We start from the raw sequence: 23,057 nt of genomic DNA on the forward strand, positions 1-23,057 counted from the left end.
CTTACCATTTGCATTCATTATTTCACCCCACTAGCTATTGTAGCATACTGTTAATACCCTGTGTATGATTTCCTTTATTCACACATGTTTCTTCGGGGCATTTTCCATGGTCCCAAGCATTATATACATCCTTCTTCCACATACAAAGTCATTGCTTCTGGAATTTTCAAGATGCTAAAGAGTCTGAGGTTCTTAATGACTTCTTTGCCTCAGATTTCACTGGCAAAGGCTCTGACCATACCACCCAAGTTTTGGAAGGCAAACACAGGGGCTGTGAGAATGAAGACGTTGGGCCCACTGTACACGAGGATCTGGTTCGAGACTATCTTAAGAACCTGAACGTGCACAAGTCCATGGGACCTGATGAAATCCATCCACAGGTCCTGAAGAAGCTGGTGAATGAATTTGCTAAGCCACTGGCCATCATATTTGAAAAATCATGGCAGTCAAGTGAATGGGAAAAGGAAAATATAACCCCATTTTCAAGAAGAGGAAAATGGATGACCTGGGGAACTACAGAGCAGTCAGTCTCACCTCTGTGTCTGGCATAATCTTGGAGCAGATTCCCCTGGAAGGCATGCTAAGGCACATGAAAAACAGCAAGGTGCTTGGTGACAGCCAGCATGGCTTCACTAAGGGGAAATCCTGCCTGACCAATTTGGTGGCCTTCTATGATGGGGCTATGGAACTGATGGACAGGGTTAGAGCAGTTGATGTCATCTACCTGGACTTGTGCAAAGCATTCAACACTGTCCCACGCAACATCCTTGTCTCTCAATTGGAGAGACATCAATTTGATAGGGGGACCACTCAGTGGATAAAGAACTGGCTGGATGACTGCACACAAAGAGTTGTGGTCAATGGCTCAATTTCCAGCTGGAGACCAGTAACAAGTGGTATTCCTCAGGGATCGGTGTTTGTAGATGCAGGAGTCATGGACAACGCAGAGACTATCAATGTGATCAAGCGATTGCCAAACTTTATTAGATACAGTGCTCTTCTTATACCCTTACACCCTTATGTAACAGCCTTGGATACTGAGCTCTAATTGGTTAGTCTAGAGGTTACTACCATTTACAAAGCTAATGTTTATAACTTGTTATAATTGCGATTAAATACCTTACTCTAAAAATACAGTGGGAAACTACAACCTTGGCAGAGATCATTCTCTGCACGTTTTCAGTGGGAAATTACAGAGGCCTAACAAAACAATTGACCTTGCTTATGCCTGCCAAGAATCTTCTTACTTTACAGTAACAAGGCTCAGGGTATCGGAATCGCTCACTACATGGCCTTGGCTCTTTAAGAATTCCCACAGGTGTTGGGACTGGTCTTGTTCAATGTTGGTGACATGGACAGTGGGTTTGAGTGTGCCCTCAGCAAGTTTGCCGATGACACCAAGCTGTGTGGTTTGGTTGATACGCTGGAGGGAAGGAATGCCATCCAGAGGGACCTTGACACACTTGTGAGGTGGGCTGATGCCAACCTCATGAAGTTCAACCATGACAAGTGCAAGGTCCTACACCTGGGTGGGAGCAATCCCAGGCACAGCTACAGGTTGGGCAGAGAAGAGATTCAGAGCAGCCCTGTGGAGAAGGACTTGAGGGTGTTGGTCGATGAGAAAATGAACATGACCCAGCTTCAGAGTGCGCTTACAGCCCAGAAAGCCAACTGTATCCTGGGCTGCATCAAAAGGAGTGTGACCAGCAGGTCAAAGGAGGTGATCCTGCCCCTCTGCTCTGCTCTCATGAGACCTCACTTGGAGTATTGTGTGCAGTTCTGGTGTCCTCAACATAAAAAGAACATGGAACTGTTGGAACAAGTCCAGAGGAGGGATACGAGGATGGTCAGGGGACTGGAGCACCTCCCATACGAAGACAGGCTGAGAAAGTTGGAGCTGTTCAGGCTGGAGAAGAGAAGGCTGCGTGAAGACCCCATAGCAGCCTTTCAGTATTTGAAGGGGGCTACAGGGGTGGTGGTGAGGGACTCTTCATTAGGGACTGTAGTGATAGGCAAGAGGTAATGGGTTGAAACTTAAACAGGGGAAGTTTAGATTGGGTATAAGGAAGAAGTTCTAGATGATCTTAAGGTCCTTTCCAACCCTAACTATTCTATGATTCTGTGACTTCGTCTTCTGGTCAGTATGGAAATATTAACATCTCTGTAGAATTAGTGGTTTGCAGAGGGTCATCTACAGTTGCATAACTCAGTTACCATGCTTAAAGCACCTGAAAGCTTTTAAAATTCTGTGAAGCAAGTAAATAATGGTATTTGTTTATCTTTTGCAAGCTGTACCTTTAATTATAGTTACAATCTTACAACTGCCAATCAAAAGCCATATACACCTGGTTTTAATGAAAGTAGTTTCAAACAGATACATTGTGTTACCAAGTGTCCTGGTTTTGGGTGGGATAATTTTCTTCCCAGTAGCTGGTGCAGTGCTGTGTTTTGGCTTTAGCCTGAGAACAGTGCTATTAACATAGTAATGTGGTAGTTATTGCTAAGTAGTCTTGACCTTGATCAGGACTTTTCAGTCTGTTGTTCTGCCAGTGAGGAGGGGCACAAGAAGCTGAGAGGGATCAGAGACAGGACACCTGACCCAAAGTAGCCAAAGCGGTATTCCATACCACAGCATCTCATGCTGTGCTGTATAAACTGGTATATAAACTGGGGGGAGTTAACCGGAAGGGACTGATTGCTGCTTTGGCCAGGCTGGGTATCAGTCAACAAGTAGTGAGCAGTTGTATTGTGCAGCACTTGGATTTTTTTGCTTTCTCTCTTTTTGTTATTTTACTTTTCATTATTAGTAGTAGGATTATACCTTATTTTAATTACTAAACTGTTGTTATCTCAACCTGCAGGTTTTACCTTTTCTCCATCCTACTTGGGGGTCAGGGGACAGTGACCAAGGGGCTGCGTGGTATTTTGAACACACTCAAATGTAAAGCAACACATTTACTTGGAGTAATTTTATGTCATAGGAATGCTATGAATAGTGAGAAGCAGAAATGGCTTAAAAGACAAAACTGTTTTCTTGTATTGGCTGAGTAACAGATTTTTATACAGACTCCAAGTGAAATTATTCTTTCTTAGTCCAAAGGAGACCTGCGCTGCAAATAGCTGCCAGGATGTCTTAAAACTCTACCAAAATGTTCTCATTACCTGCAAAGGGAAAAAAATGCTTATGGTATCTGTAGGTGACAGGCAGCAATGTAAAAAATTTCTTTTCTTCATAGCACATGCCTGTGCAACACATGTCCTGCATAAATTCCCATTTAAAGCAAAGCAGAGTTTAACCCACTCCTGCTTTAATAGATTTTGCTCCCTGTGAAAAGGTGAGGATGCTTTTCTCCCTTTTCTGCCTGTTTGGGTGCTTTTCTGTATTTTGGAACTAGCCAGAGCAACTAGCCAGAGAACTGACAGCACCAGGCATCTACCAGCTTCTCCCCTGCTGCCATAGAGCTACTGGGTGAGCCAGGACACACCACCTTCTTTTGCATGGCCCTCATTATAATTGAATGCCTTGCAATGCAACAGGAGCTGCAAGATGAAGTACTAAACAACCCCAGACAATCGTTACCCCTGTTGGTGGTATTAAGAGTTTCTTGACTAGTTTCTGTACTAGAAATTTAGGGATACTTTGTACAGAGTTTGAGGGCTGAGAAAAGGGGCTGCATCACATATGAAGATTGAAATCTCAGCTCCAGACTCGAGTGCTGGGATGGGCTGGCTGCAAGAGGACTTTACTTCCCAGCAGTAGGATTTCAGATTCAGAGCCGGGAGAAAACTCTTCTAGGTGCAGGATTCACAGAGACCAAGGAGCTCAGTCTAGGGGAGAGAATGAGAGGTCTTGCTGAGCTGGACACCTGGCTCCCAAGCCCCTAACTGGCTTTTAATAGCAGCAGGGCAACTGAAGCTCTGTGAGGCTTGCAGCAATGTGATGCATAGCTCCCCTCCCCGGCATGGACCCAACTGGATTGCTCAACAGCAGTGCGTTGTGCCACACTGCATCCAACCAGATTGCACGGCTCTGCATTGCGCCACACAGCATTCCATCGCCCAGTGTTGCCCTGCACAATGCTGCGCTGCCCCCTAACCACACTGCTACCCACCCCCCAGCGCTGCCTTGCCTCACTGTTGCCCTGTACCACTGTGCAGGAGGCTCAGCTGCAGAGCACTACATTGCATTACGCTCCATTTCCGTCGTGCTGTACTACACAGCACTACACTGCATTGATTGCATTGCATTGCATTGCATTGCCCCCACAAACGCCGCATTACGCTGCACTGCACCAAGCCGCCCGCTCCGTCACCTTCACCTCACCCCCTGCCCCACCCCTCGGTGAGCTCCTCCCAATGAGGAGCGCCCGTCGCCTCCGCCCCACCTTCTCCCGCGCTCCCCGCTCGCCCATTGGCGGGGACCGCTACCACCGGCGCTGCCTCCATGGCGACGCGGCGGAAGGGCAGCTGAAGATGGCCGCCGAGCCAGGCGATGGGCGCTTCGGGCCGCGCCGCTGTTGCCGGCAGCTGCTGGCCGCTGTTACCGCCGCGCTGCTGTTGCTGCCGCTTCTGGGCTGCGGCAGTGTCGCCGCCTTTTCTCCCTTCTCTTCCTCGTTCTGTCACCACCGCGTGCCCAGCGGCGAGGAGGTGGGGCCGCCGCGGGGGGTACTTAAGCGGCGGCGAGGGGTTGGGGGTGAGGGGTCTGCTGTTTCACGTTGTTGGGTCCGCCCCTCCCCACCCACCCCGGGCTGCCGCGGGCCGAGCTGTGCGGGTCTGGTCGCTTGGCTCCTCTAGGGTGTGGTCGGTGGCAGCGCTGGTGAGGGTGTGCTATGGTGCGGTGTGGTGCGGTGTCGGCCCGACCGTGCCGGCGGTGTGGGAGCAGAAAGGCGGGAAGGGGCTTTGTGTAAAGCCGGACAGAAGGGTGCTCTGGTAGGTGAGGAGGAGCGGGAAGCACCCGCTGGTGGGGCTGTCCTGCAGCGGCTTGGTCCTCCCCCTGCCAGGTTGTCTACCAAGTCCCTCTGAAGGAAAATCATGTCTTGAAGAGAAATGTGGATCAGCAGCTAAGAATTAACATTACATACGACAGAAGTGTTGAGGAGTGAGTATAGCGTTGTGACAATCCCCCCCCCCCTCCCCCCGCACACACACACATATCTGAGAATTAAAGTCCTATTAACTAAAGCTCGTTTGTTTTGTTTATGAAATAGTTTGCTACCTGAGAAAAGACACCTTATAAAGGTATGTCATATTTGCTTCCCCTTTTTCTTTGTACATATTTACATGGATGCTAAGCTTAGTGCAAATCTAATTAAAGGCTTTGAATACCAGCAATTTCATATCCTCTAGTCTGGGAGACTAAGGCTTTGTGTACAGATGATGCCTCTGTTTCAAATACTTCCAGTATTCTGTTGAATGTTGTTTGACAGGTGTTTGCTATATCCCAAGGTATAAAGGTTTCGGTGGGCAGGATATATATAGTTTTTTAATCCTCCTTGAAGCTGTACATTAAAATTAATGGTGGTTCTTTTCTCATTTTGCCATCCTAATACAAAACAGTGAAATCTTTAGAATAACAATATTGGAACTGAAACAAAATATTTCCTAAATATATTCATAACAATTGTACTTTTAGGGAGTGTGGGATTTTGCTATTCTGCTCTACCATATAACTTGGTAGTTAATGCTTATAAGGTGAGTTATATCTGCACTGCTGTTGGGTGACTTTTATTTTTGTTCTATTCAGAGCAAACTTTTTCCACAAGCTATATCTTATTTGGAGAAAACATTTCAAGTACGCAAATCCACGGGTACTATATTACTAAGCAGGTATGTGAAACTTCATTGAAAATCACTTGCTTTATGTGATGTTTAACACTGCATTGTATAGCCTTTGAAATGGGAACAGCAGTGTAAGGAATGCCCTCCTGAATCAGATCAGTGATCCACCTGACTCAGTGGTGGTAGTAGATGCTGTTTAGGGAACACACACAAATCTGCCTGCCTTCCATGGTCAACATCTCCATGTGTTGTATCAGAGCTGTTAAAGGGTATACATGCTGCTGGTTTCCCATACCCCTATTTATGAACTTGTTCCTAATCTCTCTTTAAACATGTGGATACTCCAACTGCGTTATCTTCCAGAGCTGGGTAACTAACAGTTCTCACTGTGGAGTTGCATTAAATATCTGTATTTGTAGTGCCGTTGGGTGCTGTAAGATTATTTTACAGTTTAATAATAAACCGGTTCTGACTGTCCTTCATGTTTTATTGAAGGCAGTGTGCCACAAACCAATACTTAAGGAGGAAAGCAGACCCTCATAGATACTGCCGAGGGTCCTGTGCAGACCACACAAGGTGTGGGCCAGTCATAGTTCCTGTGAAACATCTCCAGGTAAGCTAAGCCAAGTGCTTCTTAACCTTTGAAATATTATTGTTTGTGGGAATTAATAAAAAAAGCTAATATTACTAACTGTGCAGAAGTGACCTTTTCATGGGGGATCACTACATTTGAGTGGCAGACTCAGAACAACTTCAGTTAGTGGAATTTTCTTTAGTTTATTCTGTTCAACCAAAAGTCAAGTAAAACTGGACTGTTTACTGTTCTCTAAGCCTGTGTTATAGTGAACTGTACAAAGAGGATGAGATTCAAAGCTCGTTAAATTACTGATACTCACTTTGTAATTCACCTTGGTTCATGAGTAATTTGTCCGATTTTTTCAGAATTAATAACAAATTCTGATTTTTTTAAAGACCATATTTTAAGAGGTTATCTTCTGAAGCAGCAGCATAGTGCAGGAAATGCTTTGAACTTATTCTTTTGCGTAAACTTTTAATTCAACCACAGTATGTGTTCAGTAGATTTCTTTCTCTTATCTTGAAGTTTCAACTATGATATTACAAATGTACCAGACTACACGTGAAAAGCAGTTACTCCTTAGGTATACTGTTTCCGTGAGCCAAGAATTTTTCAATTTCTAGGCAATAAAGGGTGCTAGTTTTGGGATATCTGGCTTGGCAGACCTTTTTATTTTTCCTTCAGAAGCTGCCACCTTCCTGGTGTGTAATAAATAAAAAGAGCTAGTCATTTCAAAGTTGGCTCTGGTTTCATTTACTGTCTTCGCATGGAGTTTTCTCATTTCTGGTTGCTTACAATGGGATTTATTCTTGACTTCAAACTAATTGAATTTTGTAATGCAAAATTTTGATTACTGCTGAAGTATTTATATTGTTTCATTTGAACATTGTCAAAGCAATGCAGGGTGTGCAGTGAGAATGAATGGCACTGTGGGCCCACCGGCTTACCTGACCAAGAAGGGGTTCGAGACGCTGACTTTGTACTTTACGTTAGTGCTCTCACTACTGAAAGGTGTGGCCATGAAAATATCATTGCATATGCAGCCTACTGCCAACTGGAAGCTGAAATGGACAGGCAAGTATTCCCTCTGTTGTAAACTCTTTTCTAGATTAAGCTTACAACTGTTTTAAATTGGTTAGATGTGGAGTTTTAATTGTGTTGCATAATACAGCAAAGTAGAAGTCGTTAGTGAAATAGACAAGTGCTGTATTTATGTAAAACCACAAAACCATCAAATGGTGTTTAACTTGCAAAGCTGAAAGGCATTTAAGTCAAAGCTAATCCTCTGGTGTTACAGTCTAAACTCTATCTCAAGATCCTGTTTCTGTTGAGGTGAATGTCAGTTGTAGTCGTTGTAACACTTTGTACCTTTATAGTTTGCCTGACCTAAAATTCAGATCTCTTACACAGGCTAGCACCTGTGCCAAATACTGATTACAGAGATTGAACCCATCCCTCCCAATTTCAACTGACAGCAATACAGTTGCTGTATTGTTAACAGACATTTTAGAAATTACTTGGGAAGTTGTTTGAAAAAACTCATTTTTATTTTAAACCTTCTGCCTCTTCAAGTGAGTATCATTTGAATTTTCTAGTATTTTACTGAAAACAGTTTAATTTTAAAACTGTCTTCCAGGCCAATAGCAGGATATGCTAACTTGTGTCCAAATATGATTTCAACACAAGCTCAGGAGTTCGTTGGCATGTTATCTACAGTGAAACATGAGATTATCCATGCACTGGTAAGGGTTGATGTTATAAAATGTATTTCTCTGAAATCTGTGCTTCCAGCTTGTTGCCAGAGAAGGATGATTGGTGGAGGAAAGCTCATGCTTTGCCTCCTTCAATTTGTGTTAATTGCCTTGAAATGTGGTACTTCTAGTTTATCTGTGGTGGGTGTGATAATTCTTTCATGGCCTTTGACTTTGCATGTGCATGTCTTACCAAAGGTTTCTGTGTGCTTGGTTTTCAACTTGAAGGGTTTCTCAGCTGGTCTGTTTGCATTTTATCGTAATGATGATGGAAAACCTCTGACAACAAGATATGCGGATGGACTCCCTCCCTTTAATGAAAGGTATTTTATTTTTTGAGACCTCTCTGTATTCCATTTGAAGGATATTTTCACATTGTCTTTTTGGAATGTATTTTTGCCTGTTGAAAATTCAGCCTGATTCCATTTTTAGAATGTTTTCCCTTCATTATGTTCAAACATTCATGTACGCTGCTTTTTTAGTCTTTCTTTACATTAGCAATAAGCACTTGTATTATCCACATATATTACAAAGTAAGGCAGGATTTAATTTATCAGGAGGCTTGAAGTTAAGTGTTAAAACTACCCATGCTTAAAGGTTGATGCTTGCTGAACACCTTAACTAAATTGAGACTTGTATTTTCTGTAGTCTGTCTAATATCAGTGCAGTTCATTTTTAAGACATATATCAGTCAAGGTTTACAGTTACACAGAGCTGACTACACACTGCAGAATGTATGTAGTCTATTGTGTGATTTTTCAGACTTGTTATTGAAAAAAACATTTCTTCGATAACAATTGTTATTCAATTTATTTTCTTCATTTAGTTGATACTGTAGAAGTGTTCCAGCAATTTATGGAGGTGGGAGGGTAGAAAACTTAATTTTGTTCACCTGTTCTTTAATACCATTTCTGAGGATTTTTACTTTGTTTCTTGCAGTTTCGGTAACTGCACAAAATACATCTTAAGTCTACAGGTATCTATTTTATAATCTTTATTAAGTCAGACGTGTGCATATAATGAATTCATATCTTGCAAAGGAGAAAGGTTGCATAAGAAATTTAAACTTCAGAAAGCATGAGGATGTACAAAAATTATTCATGATTCTGTTTGTTACAGGGATAGTTCTTTGCTCAGTAGTATGTATTTGTGGGAAAGATGTGTAATCAGAATTTTGTTCTTACAGTCTAGGTTTGTATCAGTGGAGCAATAAAGTCGTTCATAAAGCAGTGAGGTTATGGGACATACGTGGAGGGAAAATGCTGCGCCATACTGTTTATCTTCTGGTAACACCTCGTGTAGTTGTAAGTGTGAATAAACTTAAAATTTTAAACTTTGGATGCCACATTCTTGAGTCATAAATATTTCTTCTTTAGGAAGTAATAACCTAGTACTGAATACCCTTTTCCTGACAGTATAATTACTTAAGAGGTTAAGATTCAAAAGTGAAGTGGAAAATGGTTGACAAGAGCATGAAATAAATAAATTGACATAGTAAAGAGACAGTTAAGGGGCTGGGAGGTAAGCTATAAAAGGTTAAGAAAAACTGATGTTGAATAGATTCCTTAATCCTCCTCTTTAGATGTCTTCCTACAAGTTTAGACATCTAGTTGCCTTAACAGATACTGTTGTCACAGCTTTTTCTCTTATAAGTTCATCCTTCTTTCTACTTTTCTCTTTAAAAGCATTGGTTTAATCTCTTTCTAATTTTATTGATGATAAAATAATGCAATGAATGTTTTGTCACATTTAAAAAAGAAATTCCTGAAGTATTCTTGAAATCTGTCTTGCTTCCCCCACTCCCAAGAGAACATAGGCTTAAACTATGCTTGGATTGGAAACAAGTTACAATGTTAATCATATTTGGCCACAAATAATCTTCTTGTTTGTTTTACATGTAACACAATATGTAGAGCAGACTTAGTTACCCCGTTTTTAAAATTGGCCATGCTGCACAAACTCTTCAGAGCATTTAAAGGTGCTCTTGGGTAGTGCCTCACTGGTGCTACCAAGAGTGTAGCTGGGCTCCTGACTGTGAAACCACAGCATTGTTATGCTCCTGACGGTTTTCAGGTATCTTGCAGAAAACACTCACCCATACAAAACTTGGTGACACATGCAAACTCCAAGTAGGAAAGTGGTTTTTATCTGAAACATTTGGCAGAAGCAGGGTGGTAAGTGCTCCTATGCTGTTCACTTTTTTGGTTGTTTAGTTTTTTTATGGTCGTGAGTGCATGCCATTCTCAGCTAATTCCATTGGTGTTTTAGTCTTGTAAACTTTCATCATGTATTTCCAGGAAATGAGTAGACACATTGTTAGACTTGGTACTGGGTTACTTCCTGGCTTACTCAGCTTCTCAGTAGAAGTGTTTTTACACTCAGAGGAAATCAAGATGGTAGAAAAAGAAATGCTAAAATATTTTGAAGAGATAATTGTAGAACACAAGGACTGTATATGGGTGTCCATTTCAATATTATGAAAGTTGAGCTGAAATGTTTTCTTTCTAGGAAGAAGCTCGAAAACATTTTAATTGTCCAATTCTAGAGGGAATGGAGCTTGAAAATCAAGGTGGCATGGGTACTGAGCTCAATCACTGGGAAAAAAGACTGTTGGAGGTTAGTGCTGGTATTGGGAGTGGGGTGGGGGTAGGAACATCTGTTCTTCTGTTTATTTTTAGGTTTATAGTGGTACGTACTGGAGCTTTGGAAAGCAGTTGTATCAAATTTCATCAAAAATTATCACAAACAGTACTAAGCTAAAAATACTTAAACACCCCATTTCTAGATAAATCTATCTTCTTATCTTGTTGCTAAGTCTCAGGGTATGAGTTTGAGGTAAGATGATCACTGAAAGACTTAATTTCTCTTTTGTCTGCCATTTGCCTTTTTGAGAAACTATGGTTCTTTTTTTTTAGGAAAAAAGGGGAATTCCTTTGAGTAATTTCAACTTTGTCACCCTCTGCCTCAAATATTTGATTGTTCTGTCTATTCATTATCTTGACTTTCTTATCTTCATTCACGTGCCCGGGGGTTAGCTTTTGCCGTCTCTACTCCAGAACCTCATCTGATCAAGGAAACGCTTTTCATCCTGAAAACACTTTTCATTCATTTAAGGTTATTTTTATTTATAACTTTGCAATATATTTGCAGAGATACATTTTCTAGTTACTGTTACATGCAGTGAAGTAAACAAGAAGGTAATGCTTCAGCACAGACCTTTTTGCAGCAGTAATCATGAAAAATGTGTTTTTCTTGAGGCCAAAATTGTCAGCTTTTCCTGCTTTTCAGTAACCTTTAGTGTGGAACAGTAGTTTGAAGCCAAATGGAAAGACTGCCATTAGAATGAGGTTAATTCTAAAGACTGAATAGGATTGACATAGTAATAGGATACTATTACTAGTCTCCTTTTTACCTTTCCAGAGAAACTTTGTCTCTGGAAAGTAACCGGTATAGTTTGGTTTTGGTCTTGATCAGGTTCTCATTGGAGAAGGCAAATTTGACACTACTAAGTTTGCTAGCGGTAACTCCTAATCACAGTAATGGAAAGGAAAGGCTGGAAAACTACATGTTTTGAAGAAATAATAGAAATGAGATGAAGTTCAGTAGTAGAAATCCCAGAGTTGTGTAATTAAGGGTGAGTGACTTTTGCTGTAAGCCCAAAGTTTATCAGATGGAAATGACTGAGCAGGAAAAAAGACATGGGTGTTACAATTGCCAGTTATAAGATGATTAAGAAACTAATTAGGAAAAGGTGACTGGAGTTGCTCTTTTGAGGATGACATGGGCTTGCTTATTTTTAAAAGAGGTGGAAAATTCAACTGCCACTCTAATAAAGCTTTATTTGTAGTGCTGTATTTCTTGAAGCATGTGGGCTATGCTGAAAAGGACTACTAGAAATTGTGTGGAAACTAAAAATCAGTCTTGCTCAAGAAAATTAAATGAGCTTGGCTTTCATCTTGCCAAAAGAAGACAGAAGACCTGGTGTGATTGCTGCTGATAAATATGCTAGAAGAGAGAAGAGTTTTATTTTGCCTAGAGAAAAACAAGTACACATTGGTCATGGATAAAATTTAGCCAGAATTTGGAATGGCATTTCTAACTTCTAGAATTCTGAAGCTTTGTAGGGTGGAGTGGGGAAAGGAGTTGTACTTTTGATCACTTTTATGGAAGAGGTTGGAGTTTGATTGTCAATAGTAAGAAGGGACTGGAAACAAAATCCTTTTTCATAGGAAGCATTTTCTTACAATAAGGCTTTTCGGTGGCTTGCTAATAGTATCTGGTGCCTTTCAGAATGAAGCAATGACTGGATCCCATACACAGAATCGAGTCTTTTCCAGGATCACCTTAGCCTTAATGGAAGATACAGGGTAAGAATTAATATGGATGAGGGAGGTTGGAAGGAGATTGTTTGATTTTTTTTTCTTTATACTTGATCTTACTTGGAATTGATGAACTTGTACTTATCAAACTGCCACACAGTAGATAATGGGTGTAATAGGCATTGCATTATACAAGGAGGTAAACCTAGTATGTTCATTTTTCTTTATGTATTTCAAAACCTGTCTATTCTTAATCTAGCCTTAAAGATTTGGATTGTATTGCAATGCATAGTACTGTTAGTAATATCTGTTTACTTTTTTCTTAATATAAGTCTTCTATGCTGCATTTATAAAACCTGTAGAATAATTTTTCAACTCTTCTTGCAGATCAAAAGCGTAATTTGTCAAAAATTTTATCTTCTTGTAGGCAGTGTTCCTTTGAAGATCACAATGCATTGCTGTTTAAGAAGCAAGCAATGCAAATTTCTTTTAGTTCATTGTGACTTGAAAAATTGTGAAATTGCAATATATTTTATTACAAGCAGAAGGGGATACAGCTTCCCTTTTTTTCTTGATTTGAAGACCTTAAGGCATAGTTTGAAGTTCTTTGAACTGTTGTTTTATTAATCAGAACACTAATTTTTTAAGTAACTGCATTCTCATTTCAAAATACCTTTGCAGTTGGTATAAAGCAAATTACAGCATGGCAGAGAAATTAGATTGGGGACGCAATAAAGGCTGTGACTTTGTGATGAAGAGCTGTAAATTCTGGATTGACCAAAAGAGACAAAAGTAAGGATACAATCTTTTTAAAGAGGAGACTCTGATGCTTGTTTACATTTGTCCTTCACATGCAACTTGGTAAAAAGAAGTAGAGGCAGATTAACAAGGAATGCCCTCATTAAGTACCTTCAGAGTGCACCCAAGAAGGAGCACACAAAATGTATTAAGAGCAGAAGCATCCCCCACAATAAATGCAGAGCCAAACATCTTATAGTGTAAGCACATTCTACACTTTAAGAGGGCTGTGCTTTACAGAGGAAAGAGGAACTTAATCTGGAAGTGTTTGCTTTCTTATTTTGTCCCTGTTAATTGGGAATGCAGCCTATGTAATTTTGAGTTACTGGATTGTACTTAAAGCAACAGAAGATGATGACAGGCATCTTCACAACAAAGCCTTCTAAAAGGCATTTTCAACACAAAGCCTTCCTTCTTTCTTTATTACAGTACTAGTAAATTTTTAGGACACAGCTGTGTGGTGGCCTGTTTTGCTTGTATGCTTTAGGGGTTTTCTTTAGAATGTACAAAGCAGTGTCATTAAAATTAAATAGGTGCATTGTAACTCTGGTTTGATATTCTTCAAATTAGAAAGGTCCCATAACCAGACAAATAACAATAATTAGCCTCCAGAGAAGAAGTGGGAGCTTTTATGTCTGATTGACCAAGCGTGGGGGAGAGTGGAAACAGCCTGACTTGACAGGCTGCTTAGTAAAATTATGAAAAGCAGTGACACTGATCTAATGTGATTTTTCTTTTTGAGGAGGCAATTAATCAGTCCATACTGTGACACTCTGAGGAGTAATCCTTTGCAGTTAACCTGCAGGCAGGACCAAAGAGCAGTAGCAGTGTGCAACTTGCAGAAGTTTCCAAAGCAGTTACCTCAGGAGTATCAGGTATAATGAATCTTGCTTTGCCACATAACTAACTGTTTTAATTCTTGTGCTTTGCAGCCAGGTGATTATATTAGTTTCTTTTTTTTTAATTCTGAACTAGTAGACAAGAGTAGATATTGTGAAAAGCATCTGCTTAGTTTATTATAAGCAGTCTGGAGGCTGGAAAAAAAAGCCTTGTGATCTTAATAAAGCAATAAGGATATCACTTGGTCATCTAACCAAATATCAGATGGAAATGTTGCTGTGCAGAGTAAGTATCCCAGAATGTTTTGTTAGTTATTTCTTCAACCAGTCTGCTGCCTTATGTCACTGCATGCTAAGAAATTTGTTGTTTTCATGCTGGAGAATGCTATGACTGCAAATGGTCCGGGGGCAGGGGAAGAGGTGGGGAGTGATACATGCAAATGTGAATCTTTCTGCATTATTTAAGTATTCTTAAATACTTCTGGCTCATCTGGTTCATGGGTATTGTAAGTTATTATTAACAGCATTCCTGAGTAGTTCCAGCTGCAGCGCTTGGTTCTATATAAGAAAGTTGTTCACTTGTCTTTGCACAAACTGTTCACTACCTGTTTTGTTTTGCAGTATTTTGACAGTCTTGATGGAGTACCAGAGGAAGAGTTGCCTTATTATGGTGGCTCAGTAGAAATCGCTGACTATTGTCCCTTTAGTCAAGAATTCAGTTGGCATTTAAGTGGCGAATTTCAACGCAGCTCAGATTGCAGAATAATTGAAAACCAACCAGGTCAGTTTTCAGAACTTCAGTATGGTATTTAAGAGACTATGTTTGTTAATCTGGAGTGAACTTGCTATATATCCTAACTAATTGGATGTGAAATTAGTTTTACAATACTAGCTGTGTAAAAGTTGTGCTGGGATGAGAAGCACAGCACATCTTATATACACAGGAAGAAAATGCATCCAATACAAGAACTGCATACGAACTGAACAGAAATTAACTCCAAATGATCCAAATATAAGACAAAGGGGGGGGGGGAGTTGGTTGCTTATATTTTAAAGTCTCTGAAAAATAATTATATTCCACCTCTGTAAGTGTGGTTTTTCTCAAGGCAAGAAGCATCGCAAATTACCAGGTCACAGGCTTATCTCCTAGGGTAGTGCATGAATGCTCAATATTGCAGAGCTCCAGAATGCTGTAGGATGTTACCTAGCTGTGCAATTGTCTCAAAACCAACCAAACACCCTCTGTCCTTCAGCCACCAATCACAGCTGGCACTCTCTGTGGGGCAAACATACCCACATAGTTCTGATGGCAAGTGCTTGCTCGGGTTTCTTCCCACTTCATATTCAAGGCAGCGTAATTCCCAAATTGATAATGATTAATGGTCTGAAAGATTCCAACCTTGAATTGCCTGTGGAGACACTGACTAATTATAGAATATTAAATTGATGTGAACTTTCTGTTCTCCTAGTAAGTTGCAATTTACTATATTCTTTCTACCTTAGATCCTACCAAAAACTATGGTGCAGAGAAGTATGGACCAAACTCTGTATGTCTGATTCAGAAATCTGCTTTTGTCATGGAACAGTGCAGGAGGAAACTCAGTTACCCTGACTGGGGTAGTGGATGTTACCAAGTACATTAATCTTTTTTTTCTTTTTTTTAATTACACTAAAGGGAAAAGTCTGGCATAAAATACAGACTATGACAGTTAGAACTTTGCACCTGTACTTTCTACTCTCTGCCTTTAATCACTATACATATATGTATATAATCATATGGCATGCTTTGAAAATAAGTATCTTCTAAGTATTTTATATCTATCTTCTATTTATAACTATTTTCTAACAATTTTAGACCTGTAGTTTAGATTATGCATGAGGTTAAATGTGTGACCGCTGGGATGGTTTGTGTGTTACTTCCAGTCTTTCTAGGGGCTTCACTTGTCTTACCTGTATGACGCTTTCTCTGCAGCTAAGTAGGAATACTTAACACTGGAATCTTCTGTTGTTGAAGCTTAATGTTAATTAGTCTCTCTGATTTTTCAAAGGTGGAAAATGCTGTGCATGTCACTTACTTTTCATTATACTCCTTATCTTCAGGACTACCTTACTAATGGTGTCACTTTCAACAACAGCACAACCCTAAAAAAGTAGTCATTAGCAGCAGCTGGATCTTACTCTGGCTCTCAGTTGTTGAGCTGCATAATTGCAGAAAGAGTACAGTCAGTCCTTTAAAGCCTCCTTGAACCAAATATTTGTTCTGAATGCATTAAAACACTTGCAGTTAATCTATGCTCTATAAAACCAAGTGTTTACTGAATGTAATACTTACTTACTGAAAGAGCCTCCAACCCCTAGAACATTTTTCTGAGAAATCATAATACAGACTTGACTTTCATTCTTTTATTTTAAGGTTTCTTGTTCTCCACAAGGGCTGCACGTGTGGGTCAAGGACATGGCGTACTTGTGCAGCCGCTCAGGTCAGGTGTTAACTGTGAGCATTCAGATGAATGGCTGGATACACGTCGGGAATCTGATTTGTCCAGCCTGTTCAGACTTCTGTGACTCCTGTCCCCCAGAGCGGGATCCTCCGTCTTCTAATTTAACAAGAACTGCACCAATCGGTAGGTTGCCTTATTTGCTGAAGTAAAACTTCAGACATTTAATATAATGTCTGAGAACTCTAAGGGTTTATGTCAGCTTGGACTGTCAGGGAGCAGGAAAGGAGAGCCATGGCCTGGCTGTTCTAAGATCCTAGATACAGGACTTAAATGAAGAAGGCAAAGGCACCCTGCTTCTTGCTGTGTAGCTGTGCAAGGTAGTGGCTAGCGTGAGAGAAATGTGTCTGAAACGTAACTACTTCATGTCATGTCTCCTTCCGGTAGTCTTCCCAGAAATCCAGCTTTAGCCTAGCAAGTCACCAGAAAATGTGAGCTGGTTTTGGAAGACCGTATCATTATTGTAACCTTCAAAATTAACATCTTGCTGGAAGGTGAGTTCTCACTTCTATAACTTCCCACTGACAATGCTAATGCTGTAATCCCAGAGCATGAAAGATTTGTCAGTTTCATATTTTGGTGGAGGAAAAAAGCTTGACTTGAGGTCTGTCGGTTAGATTTTTAGAATGAGAAAACGGTAACCTAGGAGGTTCACATCTTGTAGCATCTGTTTGAAGTCATGCTTGGTGTTTCTCTCTCTCTCTCTCTCTCTCACACACACACACACACACACACACACACACAGAGAATCATAGAATAGTTAGGGTTGGAAAGGACCTTAAGATCATCTAGTTCCAACCCCCCTGCCATGGGTAGGGACACCTCACACTAAACCATGTCACCCAACGCTCTGTCCAACCCGACCTTGAACGTTGTCAAGGTTGGAGCACTCACAACTTCCCTGGGCAACCCATTCCATTGCCTCATCACCCTCACAGGAAAGAATTTCTTCCTTATATCCAATCTAAACTTCCCCTGTTTAAGTTTTAACCTGTTACCCCTTGTCCTGTCACTGCAGTCCCTAACGAATAGTCCCTCCCCAGCATCCCTGTAGGCCCCCTTCAGATACTGGAAGTCTGCTGTGAGGTCTCCACACAGCCTTCTCTTCTCCAGGCTGAACAGTCCCAACTTTCTCAGCCTGTCTTCATACGGGAGGTGCTCCGAATCTCTTCTCTGCCCAACCTGTAGCTGTGCCTGGGATTGCTCCCACCCAGGTGTAGGACCTTGCACTTGTCATGGTTAAACTTCATGAGGTTGGCATCAGCCCACCTCAGAAGTGTGTCAGGGTCCCTCTGGATGGCATTCCTTCCCTCCAGCATATCAACTGAACCACACAGCTTGGTGTCATCGGCAAACCGATGTCCATGTCACCGACAAAGACATTGAACAAGACCTGTCCCAACACCTATCCCTGAGAGACAGTACTTGTTGCTGGTCTCCAGCTGGAAATTGAGCCATTGACCACAACTGTTTGCATGTGGCCATCCAGCCAGTTCTTTATCCACTGAGTGGTCCACCTATCAAACCGATGTCTCTCCAATACAGAGACCAGGATGTTGTGTGGGACAGTGTCGAATGCTTTGCACAAGTCCAGGTAGATGACATCAACTGCTCTAACCCTGTCCATCAGTTCTGTAGCCCCATCACAGAAGGCCACCAAATTGGTCAGGCAGGATTTCCCCTTAGTGAAGCCATGCTGGCTGTCACCAAGCACCTTGCTGTTTCTCATGTGCCTTAGCATGCCTTCCAGGAGAATCTGCTCCAAGATTTTGCCAGGCACAGAGGTGAGACTGACTGGTCTGTAGTTCCCTGCATCGTTTATTTTCCCCTTCTTGAAAATGGGGGTTATATTTCCCTTTTTCCAGTCATTGGGAACTTTACCTGATTGCCATGATTTTTCAAATATGATGGCCAGTGGCTTAGCAATGTCATTCGCCAGCTCCTTCAGGACCTGTGGATGAATTTCATCAGGTCCCATGGACTTGTGTACGTTCAGGTTCTTAAGATAGTCTCGAACCAGATCCTCGTGTACAGTGGGCCCAAGGTCTTCATTCTCACAGTCCCTGTTTGCCTTCCAAACTTGGGTGGTGTGGTCAGAGCCTTTGCCAGTGAAATCTGAGGCAAAGAAGTCATTGAGAACTTCGGCCTTCTCCAAGTCCCAGGTAGCCAGTTCTGATAGCTTCTGGAGAGGGCCCATGTTGTTCCTAGTCTGTCTTGTATTTGCAATGTAATTATAGAATCCCTTCCTGTTATCTTTCATATCCCTAGCCAGCTTTAATTCTTACTGGGTCTTATATATATGTGTGTGTGTGTATGTGTGCATATCTAGATATATAATATCTAGATATATGTAAAGACTTTTATCTGTTCAAGTTTACATGTGTGTCCATGGTTTTCTTAAGCATCATGGCTGTGTGGATTACTTACCATATGGACAGACTCCCTGATTCATGTATTGGGGTTTCTGCCTCCTCTTTTTTATCCCTCCCTTCAGCTTGCTGGTTTTGTGGCTTGGGTACTTACATGATTTACAGCCTTACAGATCAGAAGCATTAATAAAATGGTCTTTTGAGAGCTTATGGTTTTGAAATGTTTCTTCTCCCCATTCTTGCCATAGGGAACTTCCTGCTCTTGCCTTGCCACACCAATAAATTTTTTCTCATTTTTGCTCCTAATTGCTATTAGTGAATGAATGCAGAGATTTATTTAATTATGAAGGGAATAATCATGTTGTTTGTCTGGTTTGAGTTCTGGCCTTGAAAGCTAGAATAAATCAATGCAGATTACCACAAATATGGTTCTGCTTTTTGGTGGTTTTTAGTGTTCTCTTTGTTATTTTATCATCTCTTTAAGTATAACATTTATAAGTTTTACTGTGTTTTATTTTTTATTTTAGACTTATGCTCCTGCTCATCTGGTCTGGTTGTAACCCTTTGGCTGTTGATGGTGAATTTAATTCCCCTGCTAACAGGATTATTTCTCTGCGCATAGAGTTAAGCATGGGGCAAGAAGCTGTTCCAAGATGATACACCATTGTGTTGCACTCCTTATTATGGAGCATGGAGTTTTTTTTGTCTCTGCAGGCAGCTGTCTTCTGCTGAAACTCATCTCTCCTGGCAAGTATTGGTGCAGACAGCTGTCATGAAGGTGCTGACAAAAGCAGGCAGAGTCTGAGAGGAGAAAAATTTACTTTGTCATCTCAATAAGTGCCAGTATTTTCCTGAATTCCAATCTTTGACTTACCTTTTTTTTGAGGCAGTAACAAGATGCACTCTGCTGACTGCATTACACTACCTGGCAATTCCGTCAAGATTTGAAGCAAGAACTCTTCTGTTGTAGAACTGAGCATTTGGGTTTTTTTTGTTATGACCTCTGTGTGACTGGCAGCAAAGCATCCTCAACTAGAAATATACCTCAGCGGTTTAGTCAAAAGCCATGTAAAAATTGGTTGTGACCACTGCTAATAACCCAGGCCCAAATAGGTGTGGGGATTATTTTGTGGTTTTGCCAATTCCTACAAATTATGGGAGGAAGAAATAATTTAATAGAGTAGACCAGTTGTTGGCCATTGCCCCACGACTGGATTCTGCAGTCTTGAGGCTTCTCAGATTTCATACTAGTTTGCAGTGAAGTGACTAATTCTTGGGGTTCACTTAAACCTTCCTAGCTGCACAAAGCAGAATTTCAGACTGGTAACCAAGACAACTTTCTGGCAATCCCATTCTCATTCAGTATGTGCCAGTTCTACTGTGAGATCAAATACATCAGATGTTTGAATATTCTCTTGCTAGGCAAAGGCTTTTCAGTACTGACACCCAATCTGTAAAATTGGGGTAGGATTTCTACTTGTTTTTCATTTTGTTGGTTTGTTTCTTAAATAATGGAATTTTTTCTTTTAAGCAGTATGAACATCAGTGCGGCTGTTCTTACTTTTTGTTGAAGGGCAAACAAGTAGCAATGGCAGCTATAATCTTACAGTACCATGTGAGTTCTCTAAACCAAAAATGGTATTGAATGCGTAAAGAAATATTTCTTTAGCTTTTTTTTTTTTCCCTCCATTTTTTTTTTGGACATATAGGTACTATGGATTGAGTATTTCTAAGAAGTTGAGAATTGGACATTTTGAACCACATGGGGGCACAGCTTGCTATAAAGTTAATCACTTGATGGACAAAATATGTAAGAGGAAAGAAAGGAGTAAAATCTGTCTACCTAAGCACAGCTGCTCTATAGAATACTTGTAAGGATGTTTGTATTTGTTTCTGACTCTATAATGTATAGCAAATAATCCTGTTTGGGTTTTTTATTTAAAGAAACTCTTACAGCACCACTGAGGTGAGTAAGCTGCAACCTAAAACTGTCTGAAGGCATCACAGTCAAGAGAGTACCTTGCACTGGGCTAGTTCCCCTTCTTAACTGCAGGTTAAGTTTGCTTTGAATTATACAAGGCTAGCCTTAAGCAGGTGTTTCTGAGAAGCAATACAAATTAGAAATGCTTTAAATATGTACAAATTCCAATTAAGAAACACTCAGATTAATAAGTGAACACTTATTATTTTAATATATGCACAATCAGCAGTCAGAGTCAATTGATTCCTTGAAAACAGAAAGGTTTGAGAATACATCTTAGGTCCCAGAGGTTGATGTTGTATTTTTTGTCTGTTGTGCAATAATACAGTTTAAATGGTATCACTCAACAAAACAATGCTTTTGATACTTGAAAAGAAATTATTGGTTATTTTTTCTTACTGTGAAATATTTGCACTGTCTGAACTTTCTGGTTAACTTTATAACTTAAACTTTTTTACTGGTGTTAATTTATTGTGCTCGGTATTTGATATGCTGGTCTCCTGTCTGTGTGTGAAATTTGTCATATTTAATTGAATTTTTTTGTCTTCAACACAGTTGTTTATCTTGAGGGTTTTTCTTTTATTCTCTCCATAAGAATTACTGGGAGATGGTTCAAAAAATCAGTGCTCACCTACTTCTGAATTGTATGTGTGCTCTAATGAAAGAGGCCATAGTGTGTTGCACCCACGGGGGAAAACCTGCCTGCCTGTCAGAGCTCTTATAGTCAGGTTCACCTGGCTTAGCTGAGTAGCTGCATCAGTGAAGTAAAGCTATTACTGCCTTAATAATCTGAAATATCAGTCATAACTTCTTTGATGTGCAGCCCTTCAACTGGCTGTGAACTGCAGAACTGAATGTAGCTTTGGGGAGTCCGGCAAGGAAGGTGCTTTAGCCAGCAAAATCCAACACGTTCTGTCCTGTCAGTGCAATAGCAGCTGTAGCCATGTTGGAACTGCCAAGAGATGTGTTGAGTTCAAGGTAAAGTGAGAATGAATTGATGACTGTCAAGAAGAGTATTTGAGTAAAACTGACTACCTCAGTTCTGTTTGATTTAAGCTTGTAGACTGCTGTGAACTTCCAAATCTTAAAATGAAGTAAAAACATGTCTCAGGTTTTTAAGAGCAAAATAAATACTGTAGGAACCATAAGCCATTTCTGACGGTAGAACACAGCTACAACTGCAGCTTAAACTAATCAATTATGTAGCTTTAAGAATCGTTTGCCCTGTAAAAGCCAGTATTGGCTTTGAATAAACACAAAGCTTGCAGGCACCTACTTTAGGTGTCCTGACCCTTATTGTGGCAAGTCCATCCTAATGCATCTCTGATGTGAGAAAACTGAAATACAGCCCAAACACTCCTTTGTGTGTTCACCAGTGGAGGTGGGGCAGCAGGAGCCCTGGTTATGGTACTCAGAGATGAGGGAGTTACCTTGTCTATAGCAGAAACATGTTCAGTGGGTAATGCCCACAGGTTTAGTTTTTTAAAACATTCCATGTTTGCTCATGGAAGTAAATTAGTCTTGCAGTCTTTTTTCTTTACCCCTGTAGTTCCAATCTGTAGTGGCTCAAGTAGAGGTCGAGGGAAGTCATAATTTAGGAAGACATTTTTCTAATGTTTCAAATAATTATGATGAACATGCAGCAAGTAAAATCACACTGAAAACTGGAAACCCATTGCTCTTGAAATAAGTTGAGATCTTGGGAGACTGTCACAACTTTGCATGTAGGTTAATTACAGAGAACTTCCTAGGTGTGACTTTCAGCCGGCTGAGCAGGTCACAGTCTTTCCCCTGCAAGATGTAACATTCTTTAGGATTTGGGTCTATTTGTAAGCCGAATAATGTGATCTTGTACTACGAGACTTCCAAAACACAAATGTTGCCTTTTTAATGTGAAGCTTACCTTGGAGGTAAAACAACTGTTGTGAGAGAACTGGCTGACCTTGAACATGTGTTTCCTATTTTAGTACAGAATGTAAATACAGAACAAATTATTTTACATAGATTTTGATGGGATTGAGATATAAGGGCTAATTTTTATTATTTATGGAGTAAAAATTTCCTTATTTTACTGTTTAAAACAAGTATATCATTCAAGAGAAGGAAAAAATGTTCATCAATAAAATGTCTTTAGAAAATTGATTCTT

General features: G+C 40.5%; 1 protein-coding gene across 1 annotated transcript; it reads left to right on the forward strand.

The window, feature by feature from the left end:
* The first annotated feature begins 4,437 nt into the window (after positions 1–4,437).
* On the forward strand, positions 4,438–23,052 carry LOC101880383 (leishmanolysin-like peptidase). The gene is made up of 17 exons (XM_005153787.3): positions 4,438–4,647; positions 5,001–5,098; positions 5,208–5,238; positions 5,744–5,826; positions 6,274–6,391; positions 7,251–7,429; positions 7,992–8,097; positions 8,335–8,429; positions 9,293–9,410; positions 10,615–10,722; positions 12,397–12,473; positions 13,107–13,217; positions 13,966–14,098; positions 14,684–14,843; positions 15,566–15,696; positions 16,476–16,686; positions 19,457–23,052. Exons 1-17 carry the CDS (start codon positions 4,474–4,476, stop codon positions 19,549–19,551), a joined length of 2,028 nt encoding a protein of 675 aa, XP_005153844.1. The 5' UTR covers positions 4,438–4,473; the 3' UTR covers positions 19,552–23,052.
* Positions 23,053–23,057: the final 5 nt, after the last annotated feature.

Source organism: Melopsittacus undulatus, chromosome 4 (assembly GCF_012275295.1).
Source record: "Melopsittacus undulatus isolate bMelUnd1 chromosome 4, bMelUnd1.mat.Z, whole genome shotgun sequence".
Classification (NCBI taxonomy): Eukaryota; Metazoa; Chordata; class Aves; order Psittaciformes; family Psittaculidae; genus Melopsittacus; species Melopsittacus undulatus.

Coding starts and splice junctions, on each gene's coding strand:
- LOC101880383 (XM_005153787.3), top strand. CDS start 4,474: ATGGCCGCCGAGCCAGGCGATGGGCGCTTCGGGCCGCGCCGCTGTTGC. Junction 5,239..5,743: donor AGAAAAGACACCTTATAAAG/GTATGTCATATT, acceptor TGTTCTATTCAG/AGCAAACTTTTTCCACAAGC. Junction 14,099..14,683: donor AGTTACCTCAGGAGTATCAG/GTATAATGAATC, acceptor TTTGTTTTGCAG/TATTTTGACAGTCTTGATGG.